At 41.9% G+C, this 15,486-nt stretch overlaps 1 protein-coding gene across 2 annotated transcripts in view; it reads right to left on the bottom strand.

Moving 5' to 3' along the window:
• The window catches only part of BMP2K (BMP2 inducible kinase), a 55,192-nt gene extending 41,384 nt beyond the window's left edge, over nt 1–13,808 (bottom strand). The window contains exon 1 of one of the 2 annotated variants that reach the window (XM_042870389.1): nt 13,529–13,808. In XM_042870389.1, the coding sequence (XP_042726323.1) occupies nt 13,529–13,676 (148 nt within the window). In that variant the 5' untranslated portion in view covers nt 13,677–13,808. The remainder of the gene's footprint in view (nt 1–13,528) is intronic. The other variant, XM_042870390.1, reaches the window with a different exon arrangement.
• Between the last annotated feature and the right edge of the window lie 1,678 nt (nt 13,809–15,486).

The following is a 15,486-nucleotide window of genomic DNA, read 5'->3' as shown; positions in this document are numbered from 1 at the left end:
GAGCATGCAGGTGACTTGCCAGCCACCGCCAATTCCTTTAATGAGGGCATGGATTTTGTGCTGACTTCTGACTGCCTCTGCTACTCTTCCATAGAAACAAAGAAAAGAAAAAAGAGTCTTCTAACGCAGATGATTTTGTAAATTATTTTAATTGAACACAGCTCCCAGAAGAGAAGCACTTGCATTTTCTGTGATATGCTGTCAAGCTTGAGGAAGTTGAAACTGCATGAAATAGCTCACTAAACTTAAGTTCAGAAAAACATTTAAAAAAAATAAAAACACGGTAAGTACTTGGTATTTCACACAACATCTTGTTCACCCAAGACAAAACAATGTCTTAGGGTAAAAGCCCGTCTCTTTCATTAAAAGAAAGAAATTAAAAGGAAAGCCTCTTTACATCTCAATACTGTCTGAGAACCCAGCTGTCTGAGAATTAGTCACAACTATTCTGTTGCTTTATAGTACTATCTTATCACCTCCTCTTCTATTCACTGAAAGGAAAACCTAATACATTTAGACTGCATTTAACAGATCCTAGTATTTAAGTCAACTAACACTTGTTCCCTTAGTAAGGATGAGAACATGACTAGTAGACCACCAACAGTGCAGTTAATTGAATGTGAAGATCAGAACACTTTGAACTTATTTTCAGCTACAGATTCTGAAATCACACTGACAGTACTCAATGGGTCCATTATCTATACTAACAGAAACTGAAAGCAGGAAATACTAGGGTAAGAACTGGCAACAAGTCACAATCCATTGAGCTTCATTCATTGCAAAAGTCAGCTCTTAAAGCTCTAGAGCTACACCATCATGCAGACACTTGAAGCATCATTTTTTAAACAAAAGCTAACACGAGCTAGATACAACAGAGGTCAGAGTACTGAAGAGGTTTGTTCTTCCTTTCCCCTCCATCTCACTGCAAAAGATCAAGAGCTTTACTCTCACAGAAACAATCCATGTTTTTAATCAAGAAACTAATCCAGCCCGCTCCCAGCACTGCTGGGGAATGGAAAGATCTTCAACATAGAGTAAGTTTAGGTGGTTTTGTGTATAAAGACTGTACAACAGTTGGCTCAGTCTTCACAGAACCTCCTTCCAGCCAGGGAACAATACTATTTTCAAGTGATGCACAGACCTTCGGGTCATTTTTACTTCTGAGATATACAGTAATCCAATCACTCTGTGTTCTGTCCTCAAAGTCTTTCCTGCTTCACACATGGACTTTTTGTATATGCCAGGATACTCAAATAAGCATGTTTTCCCTTTACACAGCAGGTTAGCATTTTTAATGCGAGTATACACAAACCTAGCACGTTCTGTCAAGTACTGTTGCTGAATTTCTCATTCACAGTGCAGTGCATTATTCACAATTGCTTCCTTTACTAGCTGTTCACTTTTAGAATCTCCCTAACTGATGTAAAACAGCTCTGGAGTAAAAAACATACAAGTTCAAGCAATATCACCAACATTTCTGAAGCCAAGAAACACTAGTTACCAGTGACAACTGTTTGCAAGAGCAAAAGATTTCTTTCCAAGAGACAAAAAACCTCACATCAGCGCTTCCCTTTCCAAACAGTAAGCTTAAAGCACAAATACAAACTCACACAGCAGAACCCTATTAAACAACCCGAGCTGTGTTTCATTTGTTCAAGGTCAAGACTGTTGACTAAACATTTCTATACATGATTACGCCAACTGTGTAACCCAAGACAGAAGAATTAATTCAATTCCCTTTCACGGCGCCACTGAACCTCATGACTCTCAAACCTTACGAGGGTAGATGTATCCTGTTACTCAAGATGCAAGTGAGGTGATGCTTTCAGGCAGGATGTGCTTCCTGTTCAACTTTTCACAACAAAGCTACTGAAAATCTCCGAGACATTGATAAAAAAAAAAAAACAAAACTTATAGCCAACATCTGGTAGCATGAGAAACATTACTTTCAACAGCACTCATCTCTCCTACAAATAAAAAAGCTTTTTCTTCATCTCTCCTTGACCAGTGCTTTTCTTCACTGATTTTATTTTCAATTTGTTTTGAATTCCAATATAGTAAATGAGCAGATGAATAAAGCACAGATACCAAATGGTTGAATTAATGGATACAGATGCATTGAACATACAGTGCACAGCCACCACAACTGTTCTGGAACCAAACTCCACTTTCATACTGAATGGTTAATATACAGAAAGCTCCTCTCTCATTTGCTCTGTAATTTGTCTTCCATTTTCCTTAAAATCACTATTTTAACTCTGATATAAACATGTAAACAGAAGAATCCAAAGCAGACTAAGTCAGCCAATGGATCCATTACTGTGCAGTTGAATAATTCACCCACTGAATACCACAAATTTACACAAATGACACAGAAACAAGGCAGGGCATAAGGTTCCCAGCTTCAGAAAAATGTCATTTTGTGGCATTTTGGACAAGTACCACTTTTTGCTGCATCAGAAACCAAAGAGCCACCAGGCCATGTAGAAAGCAAGCAACACACAGCACTAAAAGCACTTCAGACCGTGTCACATGAAGATTCTCTTGTTCACAGTGTTTTTTTTTTTTTTATGGCATCATAAGCACACCAGGCCAGCACAATGAAATTCAGACCTCTTCATTGCTGGATGAGCCTACACTGAGTCTTGCACCATTTTTACATCTCATTGTAACAGCCAGTGAGCTCACTGATCACTTTTCATACGTAAGCATGATCTGACTAGGCTAACTCAATGAAATTGTTTAATATGTAGATATTTAAATATGAATACATAAAGCTATCAGTATAAGGACTCCTTGTTCTCTCTTCTACAGGTGTCTACAAATACCAGTGTGCATTTCAGCTCTCAGCAGCAGATACAGAAATACCTGGATCATGCAGGAGAGGGGACCAATAAACAGCAACACATTTGAGTTGCTCCTTGCTAACACCAGTAAATGGGACTCCGATGTCTTTTAAGTAATGGTTTTCCTTGGCACCTTAAAGCTCTATCTGGCACATGCTTTATTCTTGAGAACACCCTCATAGGCACAACAAACATCTTTATTATTAAGACCATTACCTCAATTCTCTTACCTTGTGCTTGGGATTCATTATCCAACAGCACTTTCAGACCTTCAGCCATGACATGTGATAATTTAGAAAGAAGGGCTCAAACTTCCAAGTAGTGTGAGCAGCTGGAACGTTTTAAACTATCTAAACAGCCATGGCAACAGAAGTCTAACTATCAGAGTTAGAATTATCAAAGGCATTTAATGTCCCTCATCTATCTACTGTGTTTCAAGAGAAAGGCATTCAACAGCAGTAACTCCAAACAAGACAGTTATTCATGGAGCAATCTGGAAGCATGCAGATTTTGGGTTAGTCCCTAAAAATGAGAATGCTATGACCAATCTACTGCCTACACCCAAATATACCCTTCAACACCAATCTCCTCTTACAGATGCAGCTATCTAATCCAGCGTCAGTTTAATAACACAGCAAGCCAAAACAATGAAGTAAAACAGTCTGCTTGATGAAGATAATTAAATGGCATATCTCAAGAAAGCACAAAGCTGGCAAGGTAATACTTTGAATTCAAATGCAGATTTGAAGAACTTGACCAAATTAGATGCTGCACGCAGCATTTTGTTTTGATGAGCGTTTGCATGGTTACACTGTTTATACAATTGCCTTAACAATAAAAAAAAATAATCTGTCTTCAGAGTCTTAAGGGACCTCTGGATCTCTCATATTCAGAGAATAACAAATGATCTCCCTGATGTTTCATGAATTCTTATGAAGCCAAGAAACTCTACGTAAGCAATAACTGATCTAAACTGAAGGTGAAGGTTTCACTACTGACCAACCTCCTAAGCTCAATGTAGACCACAGGACTACATGTGAAGGATGCAATCACTACTTTAATTATTCTCTTTTTTTAAAAAAGAAAGTCTGTTTTCCTACATTTTATGCACAGAACTGACCCAATGTCTAGCAAAAATCTCATGACAAATTTCATTTAAGCTTCCTGTTTTTTGTTACACAAACCACACACCACACTCAAGTCAGATCCTTCTACATTTGTAAGGTAACTAAGTGCCTTATATTCTTTAATGACCTATTTGTTCTGTATCCTAGAAATCAAAACCAAAGCCAAAACACTAAGAGAAATCATTATCTCTGTTTACATCACTGCAATCCAAACAAGTACTTGGCTCTTACTTCTTAAACAGCTCAGGCCAAGACTATGCACATTTAGCAGCTCTATCAGCTCCTAAGTTGTTTGTCCACAGCTTGTCTTCCCAAAGAAGTACTGCTTTAATTATGCAAGTCCCTTAGCAATTAATCAAAACCTAAAAGCGTGGTTTAGCAACAGGCTTTTTAAGTAACAGCCCATACAATTTTTCATCCTACTGCAAAGATGTAAGAACATGTCATATTAATATTGATTTTTTAGAATTATTTCTTTTACACAGAAAGCAGCAAAATGCTGCAAGAATAACAATTCAGTAGACAATATGCATGTATGGAAATCACAGTCTAAACAAGTAAAAAACTGAGAGCAGAAGTAGTCAGCACAATAATTAATCCAAGCATCACACCAGTCCTGTATAAGGATGTATCTCTTCAAGACTTGTGCAAGAAAGCTTTCCAGCAGTCTAGGAACAAACCTATTAAAGTAATGTGCAAGTTTATAAGGAAGATTAATATGTATATTATTTAGAATAAAACCTCCTAAAGTCCTAGCATATGAGAATTCCCCTCACGTTTTGTTTGTGGCACTAAAGGTATATTACCAGTATATTATAGCAGCAATTAGGAAGAAACCATCTTAGAGACAGGAAGTTCTTAACTCAGCCCTTATTTCTTGTTCAGACTTGTGTGACTGTGGACCAACCCCCCTCACCTTTCTTTGTTCCTCCACCTACAGGATAAAGATTTCCCCTAAGGGGATGCGATGTTCTTGTGATCAGTACCAACTCTGACACCTCAAGAACAAGACAAAGAAAGACAGAACCGTCTGCTTTCATATGATCCTACATAATCACCTATTCAGTATTTTTATCAATTGCAACAGGAGTGGTGAGGCAAATACGACATTATTATGAATTAAGCCCAAAAAAAGGCTTTACAGGGAGAACACAAAGTTAACCAGCTTTCAGTTCCTCAACGTAGCCTTGGTGTTTTGTAATATCTGTGTTGATGCCGTTCTGGAACAAAGCAGCAGTAAATGCAAAATATCATTTGCTATTCAAAACACAAGAAATATTTCCCACATCATTAAAACAAATCCCTAGGATCTCATTTATTTCCTTTCATTCCCATTTGCAACTTGTACTTTTCTGAGCTTTCTCCTTCAACTTGCTTCTTGTTTGAGAGCTAGGTTCTCAAGTACATCTAAGATGTCCCACTGCTACTAATACAAACCTAACCAACCTGGACAACCATGAGCAGGGAAAGAATAAATCAGATGAGAGGAAGGGAAAGGTTCCCATCTTCGTTACCAACAGAAAAACACTCAAGAAACCAAAATCCATTCTCAAGGCTACCAGAAAAATGGGAAAAGAGGAATTCATTTTCCTTCCTTGTAAGTAGCTAGACAATAACGAGGAGGAAAAAAAAAGACAGAACCTGCACCATGCTGGAGAGGAAAATACAGGACAATGACATCTCTACTGCAGCAGAAAGACAACCGGGGATGACATCAGCTGTGGCAGTGAAGTGTTGCTGCTTGGTATCACTGCGATCTGGAAACCAGACTCAGGCTTTCAGCTTAAGGTATTAGAAGTAGGCAAGCATACTTCAAACATTTCAGGAAGCAGCTGCTCATCTGGGATATTAACAGCTTCTAAGCTAAACCTATAAAAACACTTGAGGAGAAACTTTCCAAAACAGATGTCAGGAAACCCAGCAATTTCTTAGGAAAACAACAACATCCTAAGCAATCAATGAGGTGACTGGCTGCGTCTGTGTCGCTAATTAGCCCCAAATGCAAAATAAAATGTTTACTAGAGCCACTTGTAATCTGACACACCACTGCACACTTTGGCAGGCACAGAGCATTCATAGTGTCAGTTAACACAGCACTGCTGACAGCTGCAACTCCTTTGACTTACGGTAACCTACTTATCTCAAGTATTACGGAGGCAGAAAATAGCTACAATAAAATCAATATGGCCCAAGGTTAACAAACTAACAGTTTCAAGAATGAAGGCTTAAAAACAATGCTATAAAACCACAGACAAGAAATACAACCTAGACGATTACACAAAATATTTTCCCTCTCACCTACACTGCAATTTATTTAGCTAAAAGTGAGATGCTTACCTGACACTGTGTTCACACATCTACAGCTAAAATAAACACACACCTACAGCTAGGAAGATACCCAAGTCCACACAGTTAACATCTGCCTTTGTTAAAGCATGCTCATGTTGCTCCCAGACACAGGACAGGGAGACTAATTAAGCGGCTGGATTGGGACACAGTCTCTGGTGTTTACTTTTCCACACACAGGAAAGCTGTACAAGTACTTCCATAGGGGTAATGTACTAATTAATGACTTACAACTCTGAAAACCCAAACAAATAAGCATGTTCTCTCCAGAGTCACTAGTTTCTACAGAACACCCACCTAAAAGTTAATCCTGCCTGCATCAGCTAACAAAGTTTTGCTTTTCTATATCGACATGTAAAATACTGACATCTAAACAAAAAGCCTTCAGATGAAAAATGCACGCTCAAAATAAGTCCACATTTTCTCTTTCAAAGAACTACCAAGGCTTTTAACAGATAAAACAATCATATTCCTTAGCATTTTATGCTGCTTTACCACTCAAGGCTATCCCCAGGAGTTTTACACTGAAAAAAAAAAAAAAACCAAAACCTGCACACGTACACCCCCATTTCGATCACTGTAACATTAGCATGTTTTACAAAACACATACACAAGAAAAAAAGCAAGTAGATGGCACACTCATCTGTTTGACCTGCCTGCCAACATCTGGCAAAAGAAAGATGGCTTCAGACTGCATCGTATTAACGTGATACCGCTCCAATCAAGTTGCTTTGCTGTATGACAATCGCACTCTTGGCCACTCTCCCAACAACTTAGCTCAGAACTATCAGATTCCAAAGCACTTACTCAGTGTTTAACTACTTCTGGGCCCCCAGAAGTTAAACTGATAATTTCCTTGAAAAAGGAACGACTATTTGCAGTCTAAAGAGGCACAGCACTACATGTTCATGTACAGTTAAGTGCAGGAATGAGTGTTCTTAGGGGATGCAAAGTCCAAGGTGACAATAAGAAGAGTATTAGACCAAGTGCCTAGGAGCTAAACAAGCACTGGCTGTACAATACACAACATTGTCAAATTACATGGTCCTTAACCTCCATTTACATGAAACAGCTGTAGAGAGTGGGTGAGCAACAGTGAAGTCCTACTGTTGTACAAAAGCTGTTTGGTACTGGGAGAATGGTACTTCTCCTTGAATGCACCAAGGTAGGTAATGCACTAAGCATGCAAGCTTTCTGCGTGCACAGCACTGCAAATCAGGTTAACAGCACTTCGTTCACTATATTACAAGAAACAGTATTTTCACTTGCACATTCACATAAGACAAGGACCATGTGCTAATATCCAAACTCACTCCTAGTTTGGGCTCCTTTATTACACAAAATATAGCTACAGCCTGTAAAAGGCAGAACAACAATCTACTTGCAGTTTATCTGCCTGCATTAGGCTTGAAAACACTGAAGATAAATCCCAAGCATTAAAGCATAAGCTCCCTATTTTCTTTACTTATGGATCAAAACTTTTTTCAGCACCTCACCCCTTGCCATTCTGAAAACACATTTGAAATAAGGCAGCCATGCTTACTTTTGGGGCTGTCATAGAATCACCAAGGTTGGAAAAGAAAAGTCCAACTGTCCACTTACCACCAATATTTCCCACTAAACCATGTCTTTCAGTACAACATCTAAATGTTTCTTGAAGACCTCCAGGTTTGGCAACTCCACCATCTCTTTGGGCAGCCTGTCCCAGGGCCTGACCATTCTTTTGGAGAAGTACTTTCTAACAGCCAGTCTCAATCTCCCCAGTGCAATTTGAGGCCATTCCCTCTTGTCCTATCTGTACTTATGCGAGCAAAGAGGTCAACCCCCACTCCACCACAACCTCCTTTCAGGCAGTTGTAGAATGCAAGAAGGCCTCCCTGAGTCTCCACTTCTCCAGACTAAACAAACCCAGCTCCCTCATCTGCTCCCTGTTTGTGCTCCAGACCCCTCAGCAGCTTCACTGCCCTTCTCTAGACATGCTCCAGCGCCTCCATGTCTTTCTTGTAGAGAGGGGCCCAAAATTGAACAGAGTACTTGAGATGTGGCCTCATCAGTGCTGAATACCGTGGGATAATCACTTACCTGCTCCTACTGGCAACACTTTTTCTGGTACAAGCCAGGATGCCATTGGCCTTCTTGGCCACCTGGGCACTGGTGGCTCATGTTCAGCTGAGCACCAATCAATACCCCCAGGTCTGTTTCCCCTGCACAGTATTCCAGCCACTTTGCCCTATGCCTGTAAGGTTGCTGTGACCAAAGTGCAGGACCCAGCACTCGGCCTTGTTGAACCTCATCTCACTGGCTTCAGTCCAGTGAATCAGCCTGTCCAGATTCCTCTGCAGGGCCTCGCTACCCCAGGCAGATCAACACTTCCAGCCAACATGGTGTCATCCGCAAACTTATTTAGGGTGCACTCAATGCCTTCATTCAGCTCATCAATAAAGATACTGAAGAGGACAGGCCCCAGTACCACCCCCCTGGGGAACATCATTTGTGACTGGTGTTATAGCTGCACGCAGCTTTCCTATGCATTCAGTCAAAATCAAAGTCAGGAAGTCCTCATGCTGCTTTCTTCTCTCCACGTACCTCCGGGACTTAAACAAGATGTATCTGCTACTCAAATATTAGCAAAGCAAAGCTGTGTCTGAGACAGAATGAGAAACAGGCACAACCTTTAAGATCATGCGTAAGCACAGATTCAGTAATGTTATACGCTGAAAATTAGACATGACCAATCACAACTCAAAGTCCATAAGTAATATTTCCAGACAACCTTCCAGCTTCTGATCTATCCAAGCAACTGACCTGGATTCCTACTGAAAACTAAATAGCAGTTACAGCAAAAAGCAGCAATGCTACGTAAACACAAAACCAATGAAGAATCCCAGTAATTAAAAGTTTCATCTTGCTGCATAAGAGATCACTATGCCACAGAGTCATGACAGAAATGACACTGCATCAGCTACATTCATCACATTGGAGATTAAGCTGCATCTTGCACAGCACAGAATCAGGACCTCTAAGTTAAGTGGGTTGGTACCCCATACCGCATTTAATCACTTCAAGTACTCAAGTTAACAGATCCATTACAAGGGCACTTCTCCCTGCAGATCAAACAACAAAGTCAAACTTACACATGAGAGAAAGCAGTGAACGATGTACACAGGCACACTTAAGAATCTGCAGCAGCTTCCTCAATTGCAAATCTCCAACAGCATGACAACCTACAAGAGCAGAGCACATGACCTCAAGGAGCAGGAGCATACTCCTCACTAAGGCAGCTTTAGGACTCAGTTTGGACAGTATAAAAATGAAAGACCAACTAAATAACGCAGATCATCAAGTACGTGCATGCTCAGTTGAAGCAGAACAATCCAGCTTGCATGCTCATTGCTTCAAGAGTTTGCCAGCACTGACTCCAGGAAGTTGGAGCATAAGAAAGGATTATACAAGAAAGGATGAGTTTCCAATTTTACTGAGGGAAACTTCAACTTTTCGTTTGTCCTCTATGCTCATAGAAACTAATGATTTAACCACCGTATTTTAAAAAAATGAAGCAAACATTGTGTGTAATACAAAAACTTAGTAACTTAAAAGCAATAACGATCTCAAATGCTTTTTTGCCCCCAGGTCCTTTTCTCCTAGATATGAAGTCATTCGCAGAAAAGCAGCACTCTGAAAACTTCTGGAAACCAGCTGCACAAGGTATTAACTAGTTTCTCTAAAGCAAGTCACAAACATTCCACCTCCACAAGCTTTCTGGTAGGATGGTCAGAGGGAGAAAAAAAGCATTCAAACCTCATGACAAGAGACTCTTGCTCCCTGCAAAAACCATCAGCAGACTCCTTCGCCAGAACCATGGTTTTCGGTAACAGTCACCCCCTTCTTGCACCTTATTCAAGTACACAAACACATTCTTCATCTCTAACCAGGGTCACAGGCAAACAGCACCTACTGGATGATCCTGAGAAATCCACTTCACAGCAGCTTACCCACAGCCAGATTAGCATTCCCACTTTGTGATCATAATGACTGATTGTTTTTTCTAGAACACCATTTCTTACAATTTAAGGCTCTTCACTGAAGATTGCTCCAGGCCCACCAGTATGAGCCCACTATGGAAGCTTACAACCACTTAGCAGCAGTGCTATTATTTTTTCACAAAATAAGAGTATTTTCCAAATGCAAGTTCCAACCCTTTAACTGCTTTGAAAAAGTATGAACTCCAGATGGTCTAAGCTGCACCAATCCTTTCCATTCTTTCAGCAGGGTCCCAGCTCACTGGCTTGGAGCTTCTGCTTAAAAAACAAGCACAGGCATGGATTCCTGCCTCGTTTGTGCAGCAACTCCAAAGAAACAAACACTTTGTAGCCTAAAAGAAGGGGCTACCATCTGACATGAAGTTAATCCATTTCACTGTTGAACTACATAAATATGGCTTAATTAAGAAATCACAGAGTGGCCAGATTCAATACTTACTGTCCCAGGCAACAGCAGAACTACCAGCCTGAAGGAGTCATTGAAACAGTCGTACTTGAAATGCCAGTTCAAGGAATGCGAGGTACTGAATGACAGATTATTAACTGTACCACAGAAGAAGAAAAGCCGAAGACACAAATCCAAAACCAAGCCAAAAAGGAAAACAAACAAACAAAAAAACCTACACAGCAGCTTTATTTTTTAAAGATGATCACCTATACCTCATGACAGCACTGATCAATTCTAAATAGGAAATACAATGGAAGCAGTACAGTGAGCATCTTTCTGTGCTTTCAAACTAAGCCTGTTAGAGACTACTGCACATCATCTCTCCTTCCTCCTAATTTATTTTTTTTAACATGCTAAAGTGCCTCTCCCTGCTTTATCTGTACTCAGTGAAAAGATGCCAACACATTAACTTTGCATACAGTGCTTACTATGCCCATCTTTGACTGCTAAATCTGAAGGCACGGACAGCCTCTAATCTGGAAAAAGCTTTATTTCCTCAGTTTAACACACAGTTAATTCCAAGACCTCTCAGATAATAATAGAACCGAATTCTAATTTCAAAATACCTTTCAGTGCCTATCCTTACAGTCTCCAGGAAGATAAGCTTCACTGTTCTCCTTAAATATATTTCTGAATCGTAAGTCAAGGCAAAAAATGAAGTAGTATCACACCCTGCTGCAAAGCCACAACCTTCTACCTCCTTCTTATATAAATCAGAAATATTATGGCAAGTTGCTTGGTTTTACTTTCCTTTTCACTGTTCACAATATTTACTGTTCTGCATTTGACATTTGAGATTGATTTGAAATGATGTTTCATAGTTTCCACGTTCAGTCTGCTGCAGCTGCTGTGCTAGAAAGCCTTTTTCAGTACTGGAGCTACCCCATAACTAACTTTAGTGTTGCCAGCACATCACCCAATCCTTCAAAAAGACAGACTTCTCCATATTTACATCAGATTTAATTTCCCAAAGTTCTGCCTCATTGCGTGCACTCTTGTGCAACAAAAAGATCCAAGCAGCAGGCCTTCACTCTGCCTGCATCGCTCCACTATCTCTCCCTGTTTCTGCCTCATACTTTGTGACAATGAGCAACTCACTTCCTCCATCAAAACTTAATCCAAATTGACTGTTTTTCCCTATCTCTGAATAACATACATCAAAAACAAACTCCATCTTACAACACACTGAGCCTAGGGTTACTGAAGGTAAGAAGCATTCAGAAAAGAGATAAGTTTAACACAAAAGAAACAAGATACTACTGAACACAGCTCTTGAACCTTTGTTCCTACTTCACTATGTAAACTTGCAGTGCTTTAGACAGCACTATATAAAATGACTTGTGCAAGAGAACTATGCATAATGCAACACAGCTTTGCCTTTAAAACACTGCAATAAAACAATGCTGTTAAAAACTACAGAAGTGTTTTGCGAGCAACACCTGTACCAACAAAGGAAACACAGCAAAGGTTAAAATTAGTACAGTCTATGACATCAGAACAGTGAACGTAGTTACGACTTGAGCCCTTTGGCATCACTTGTGCTACTTGTTCTAGTTACAGAAAGCCTTCATCACTTAAAAACGTCAGGTCTCAATTTTCCAATTCAGAAGCAAAATAAGGACAGTGTGGGGGTCAACACTTGGAATCCAACAGACGTATCATGCTATTAATCCTAACAGCTAGTAAAAGAACCTCTCCATACCATAGAATGTTGCTATGCATCTGTATTGAAAAAGGCTTGTTAAGTTGGTTACAGTCATTAATGTACTAACAATGCTTCTTGTTACACGACCTAAAGCTCTACTATAAATCCCTTAAACTCATAAATTGTATTTCACCAGGACTGAATAACTGAACCTGACTGACAAGCTCAAGCAGCTCAGCAGAACTGGGTTTCCATAGAATAAAACCAGTAACATGCAGAGGGATTAGAGAAAAAAAATGCAGTTGTTTCTGTGCCAAAGGAGAGGGGATTATTAATCAGGATTTATAGTAAGTATTAATATTGGACCTTAATATTACCAATACATCACCCCCCAACAATTACTATTAATTGCAACCTGACCGCAGGAAAACACGACTGTCAGGAAGTCACTCCCAGGTAAAAGGAAACTTTTCATTCATGAACTGCTGCAATGTGTCAGGAATAGCAGGGCTGAACAGAAAGCTCACAGCGAGCGTCCCATCAGCCCCCAGCACACACTTCTGTCTCAACAGCTCACCAACAGGAACACTGCTCCTCTGTAGCTTCTTCACCACGACCTTACCCGTGAAACTACAACAGCCACCTGTGTTTTTCTTCTGTTCTGAAGCCCATTCGGGTTGAATACGTCAGGCTTTGAAGACCTTCAACAGATCGGCGCTGCCCTGACTCCTACCAGCTCTTGTCACCCGCCTTGAAGGGGCCACACGAAAGCCGTTCAACTCCTGCTACTTCCGTCCCCAAAAGAAGGAAGCACATTTGCACAACTCTCAACTGTTTCAACTGCAGGCTACAGAACGATCTGCCCCGAGAAAACTTTCAAGAAGACGCTGAACCGAACAAAGCTGCGTGCAACCCTACAGCTGCGTGCGTTGGGCTCCCGTGCAAAGCGAGGAGCATTTCCACCGCCCTGCAGCAGTACCGCGGGACGGCAGGGCCCGCAGCGGGGCCCACCGCAGCTTTCCGGGCACCCAGATGCCCCTCAGCCCAGCCCAGCCCGTCCCCGGCCCCAGCGTTACCCTCCGCCAGCAGCTCCTCGGCGGTGACCTGGTGCCGCCCGACTGCGAACACCCGGCCCAGGGCGGCCGCGCCGCCCGCTCCTCCGGCTCCGCCGCCCGCTCCGCCGCCGCTCCCCTCGGCCTTGGGCATGCGGGAGAACTTCTTCATGGCGAGCGGGGCCCCGTGGCGGCCGGAGATGGGGAGCTGCCCGCTTCACATGCCTCCGCTCCTCGGCCGCTCCCCGCCGCCTCTGCCCGCCGCGGGGAGGAGGAGAAGGAGGAGGGAAGGGAGGAAGGGGGCGGCGCGCCCGAGCCGGGGGAGCCGAGAAGCACAGCCCCGCACCGCGCCGCGAGGGGAGGGAATGCCTCGGGGGGAGGGAGCGGGGGGCGCTGCGGCGCATCGCGCAGGCGCAAGCCCGCCTCTCGCAGGCGGGCACGCGGCCGGAAGTGACGTTTAGAGCCTCGGGAGGCGCGTGGAGCGCTGGGGGGGGGCTTCGTTCACGTGTGTGGTGCGGGCAGCTGTTTGTCCATCCTCCCAGCGCCTCGTTGAGGGCTGCACTGTGCTCCCCGTAGGAGGAATAACTGTAAAAAAAATTAATAATAATAAAAAAAAAAGGGTGTGAGGGCGAGAGTGAATTCGTGAATTCCTAGCAGTGGATCTCCACGAGTGTCCCAAGCAGTGAGTAGCAGTTCACAGACTAAAAAGGTGTGGTAAAAATATGGATGTGGAAAAAAAAACACCAGCTGTGGATTTCTCTCTGTGAAACTTGTCCAGCGTCGCTGGACATCTGCTCCGTAGACATTGAGGGAGCAAAACTGGGGTTTCCCCAACACAAGTGGAGTTTTGAGAAAAGTTTTTATAGAAAAAAAGCTTCTGGCCCGTAGGAAGCACATCAGTGGTGTTTGTTACAGTTCCCTAAAAACAGCATTGGGGAAGTACCCGTTTCCCAATAGTTTGTCTCAAATTTCAAATTCAAGTTTAGAGTAAAACCTGATGTCAATCTGACATGGTCTTCGTACTGAAAGTGTCTCTGCTCCTCCCAAAATAGTCACATGAGTCATTGCAAGAAACGTTTGTCATACATTACAAAAGACCTTTAAGATCCCCAAGTCCAACCATGAATTCATCCCCATCATGCTCACTGACCACATCCCCCAGTGCCACATCTCTGCAGTTCTTGAACTACCTCAGGGGCAGTGACTCCACCACTTTCCTGGGCAACCTGTGCCACTGCATCACCGCTCTTTCTAAAGAGATGAAATTGTTCCTAAATATCCAAGCTGAACTTCCCTACCATTACCTCCCATCCTACTGCTATTACCTGGGAGAAGAGGCTGGTTCCCATATTACTACAACCTCGTTTTTATCCCCAAAGAGGGATAAAGTCTTCCCCTCTCAAGAATCAAATTAGTTTTGGCTTAATCATATGGCTGTACTCCAAGTTAATACCAAATGACAGTATTTCTCTGTTGAAGTGACAACATGTCATACCTTGAAAGCACTGACATACTTATTCCCACTGTAGTTCCTTTCTTCAGTTGTTTCCATCCTCTTTGTAATTGGAGATCAATTTTTCAGCAGCACACAGAGAATCTAATCCACAGTTTTCTTTAGAAGATAAAGGTACTTCGACTGCAGATGAAAGGGACAGAGTACTGAGGAGAACGGCACATCCTCACAGTGATGTGTGCCTGGGCTCCTTAGAAATAAACTTGTAATTGTCTTTGGAAAAAGAAGCAAAGCTGACTTGAAAGTACATACATTTAGTGACAGCAATGAGTACAGCTTTGCTTATCCTCAACCAGAAGTGAAATATTTTCCAAACATTGCTCTGAGAGGGTTGAATTGGGTTTTTGTTTGGGTCATTGCTTTTATTGATTTTGGCTCCTATCCCCATACAATTCTGTGCTTTTTAAGGTAAGAGATTTAATTGTTGCCAGAGTTATTTAAAGGCTGGACAAATGAACACTCTTGTTAT

The sequence above is a fragment of the Lagopus leucura genome, unplaced genomic scaffold (genome assembly GCF_019238085.1).
Source record: "Lagopus leucura isolate 7727_CA_CO unplaced genomic scaffold, USGS_WTPT01 Super-Scaffold_100004, whole genome shotgun sequence".
Lineage (NCBI taxonomy): Eukaryota > Metazoa > Chordata > Aves > Galliformes > Phasianidae > Lagopus > Lagopus leucura.
This window is presented reverse-complemented; position numbering and strand designations above follow the sequence as displayed.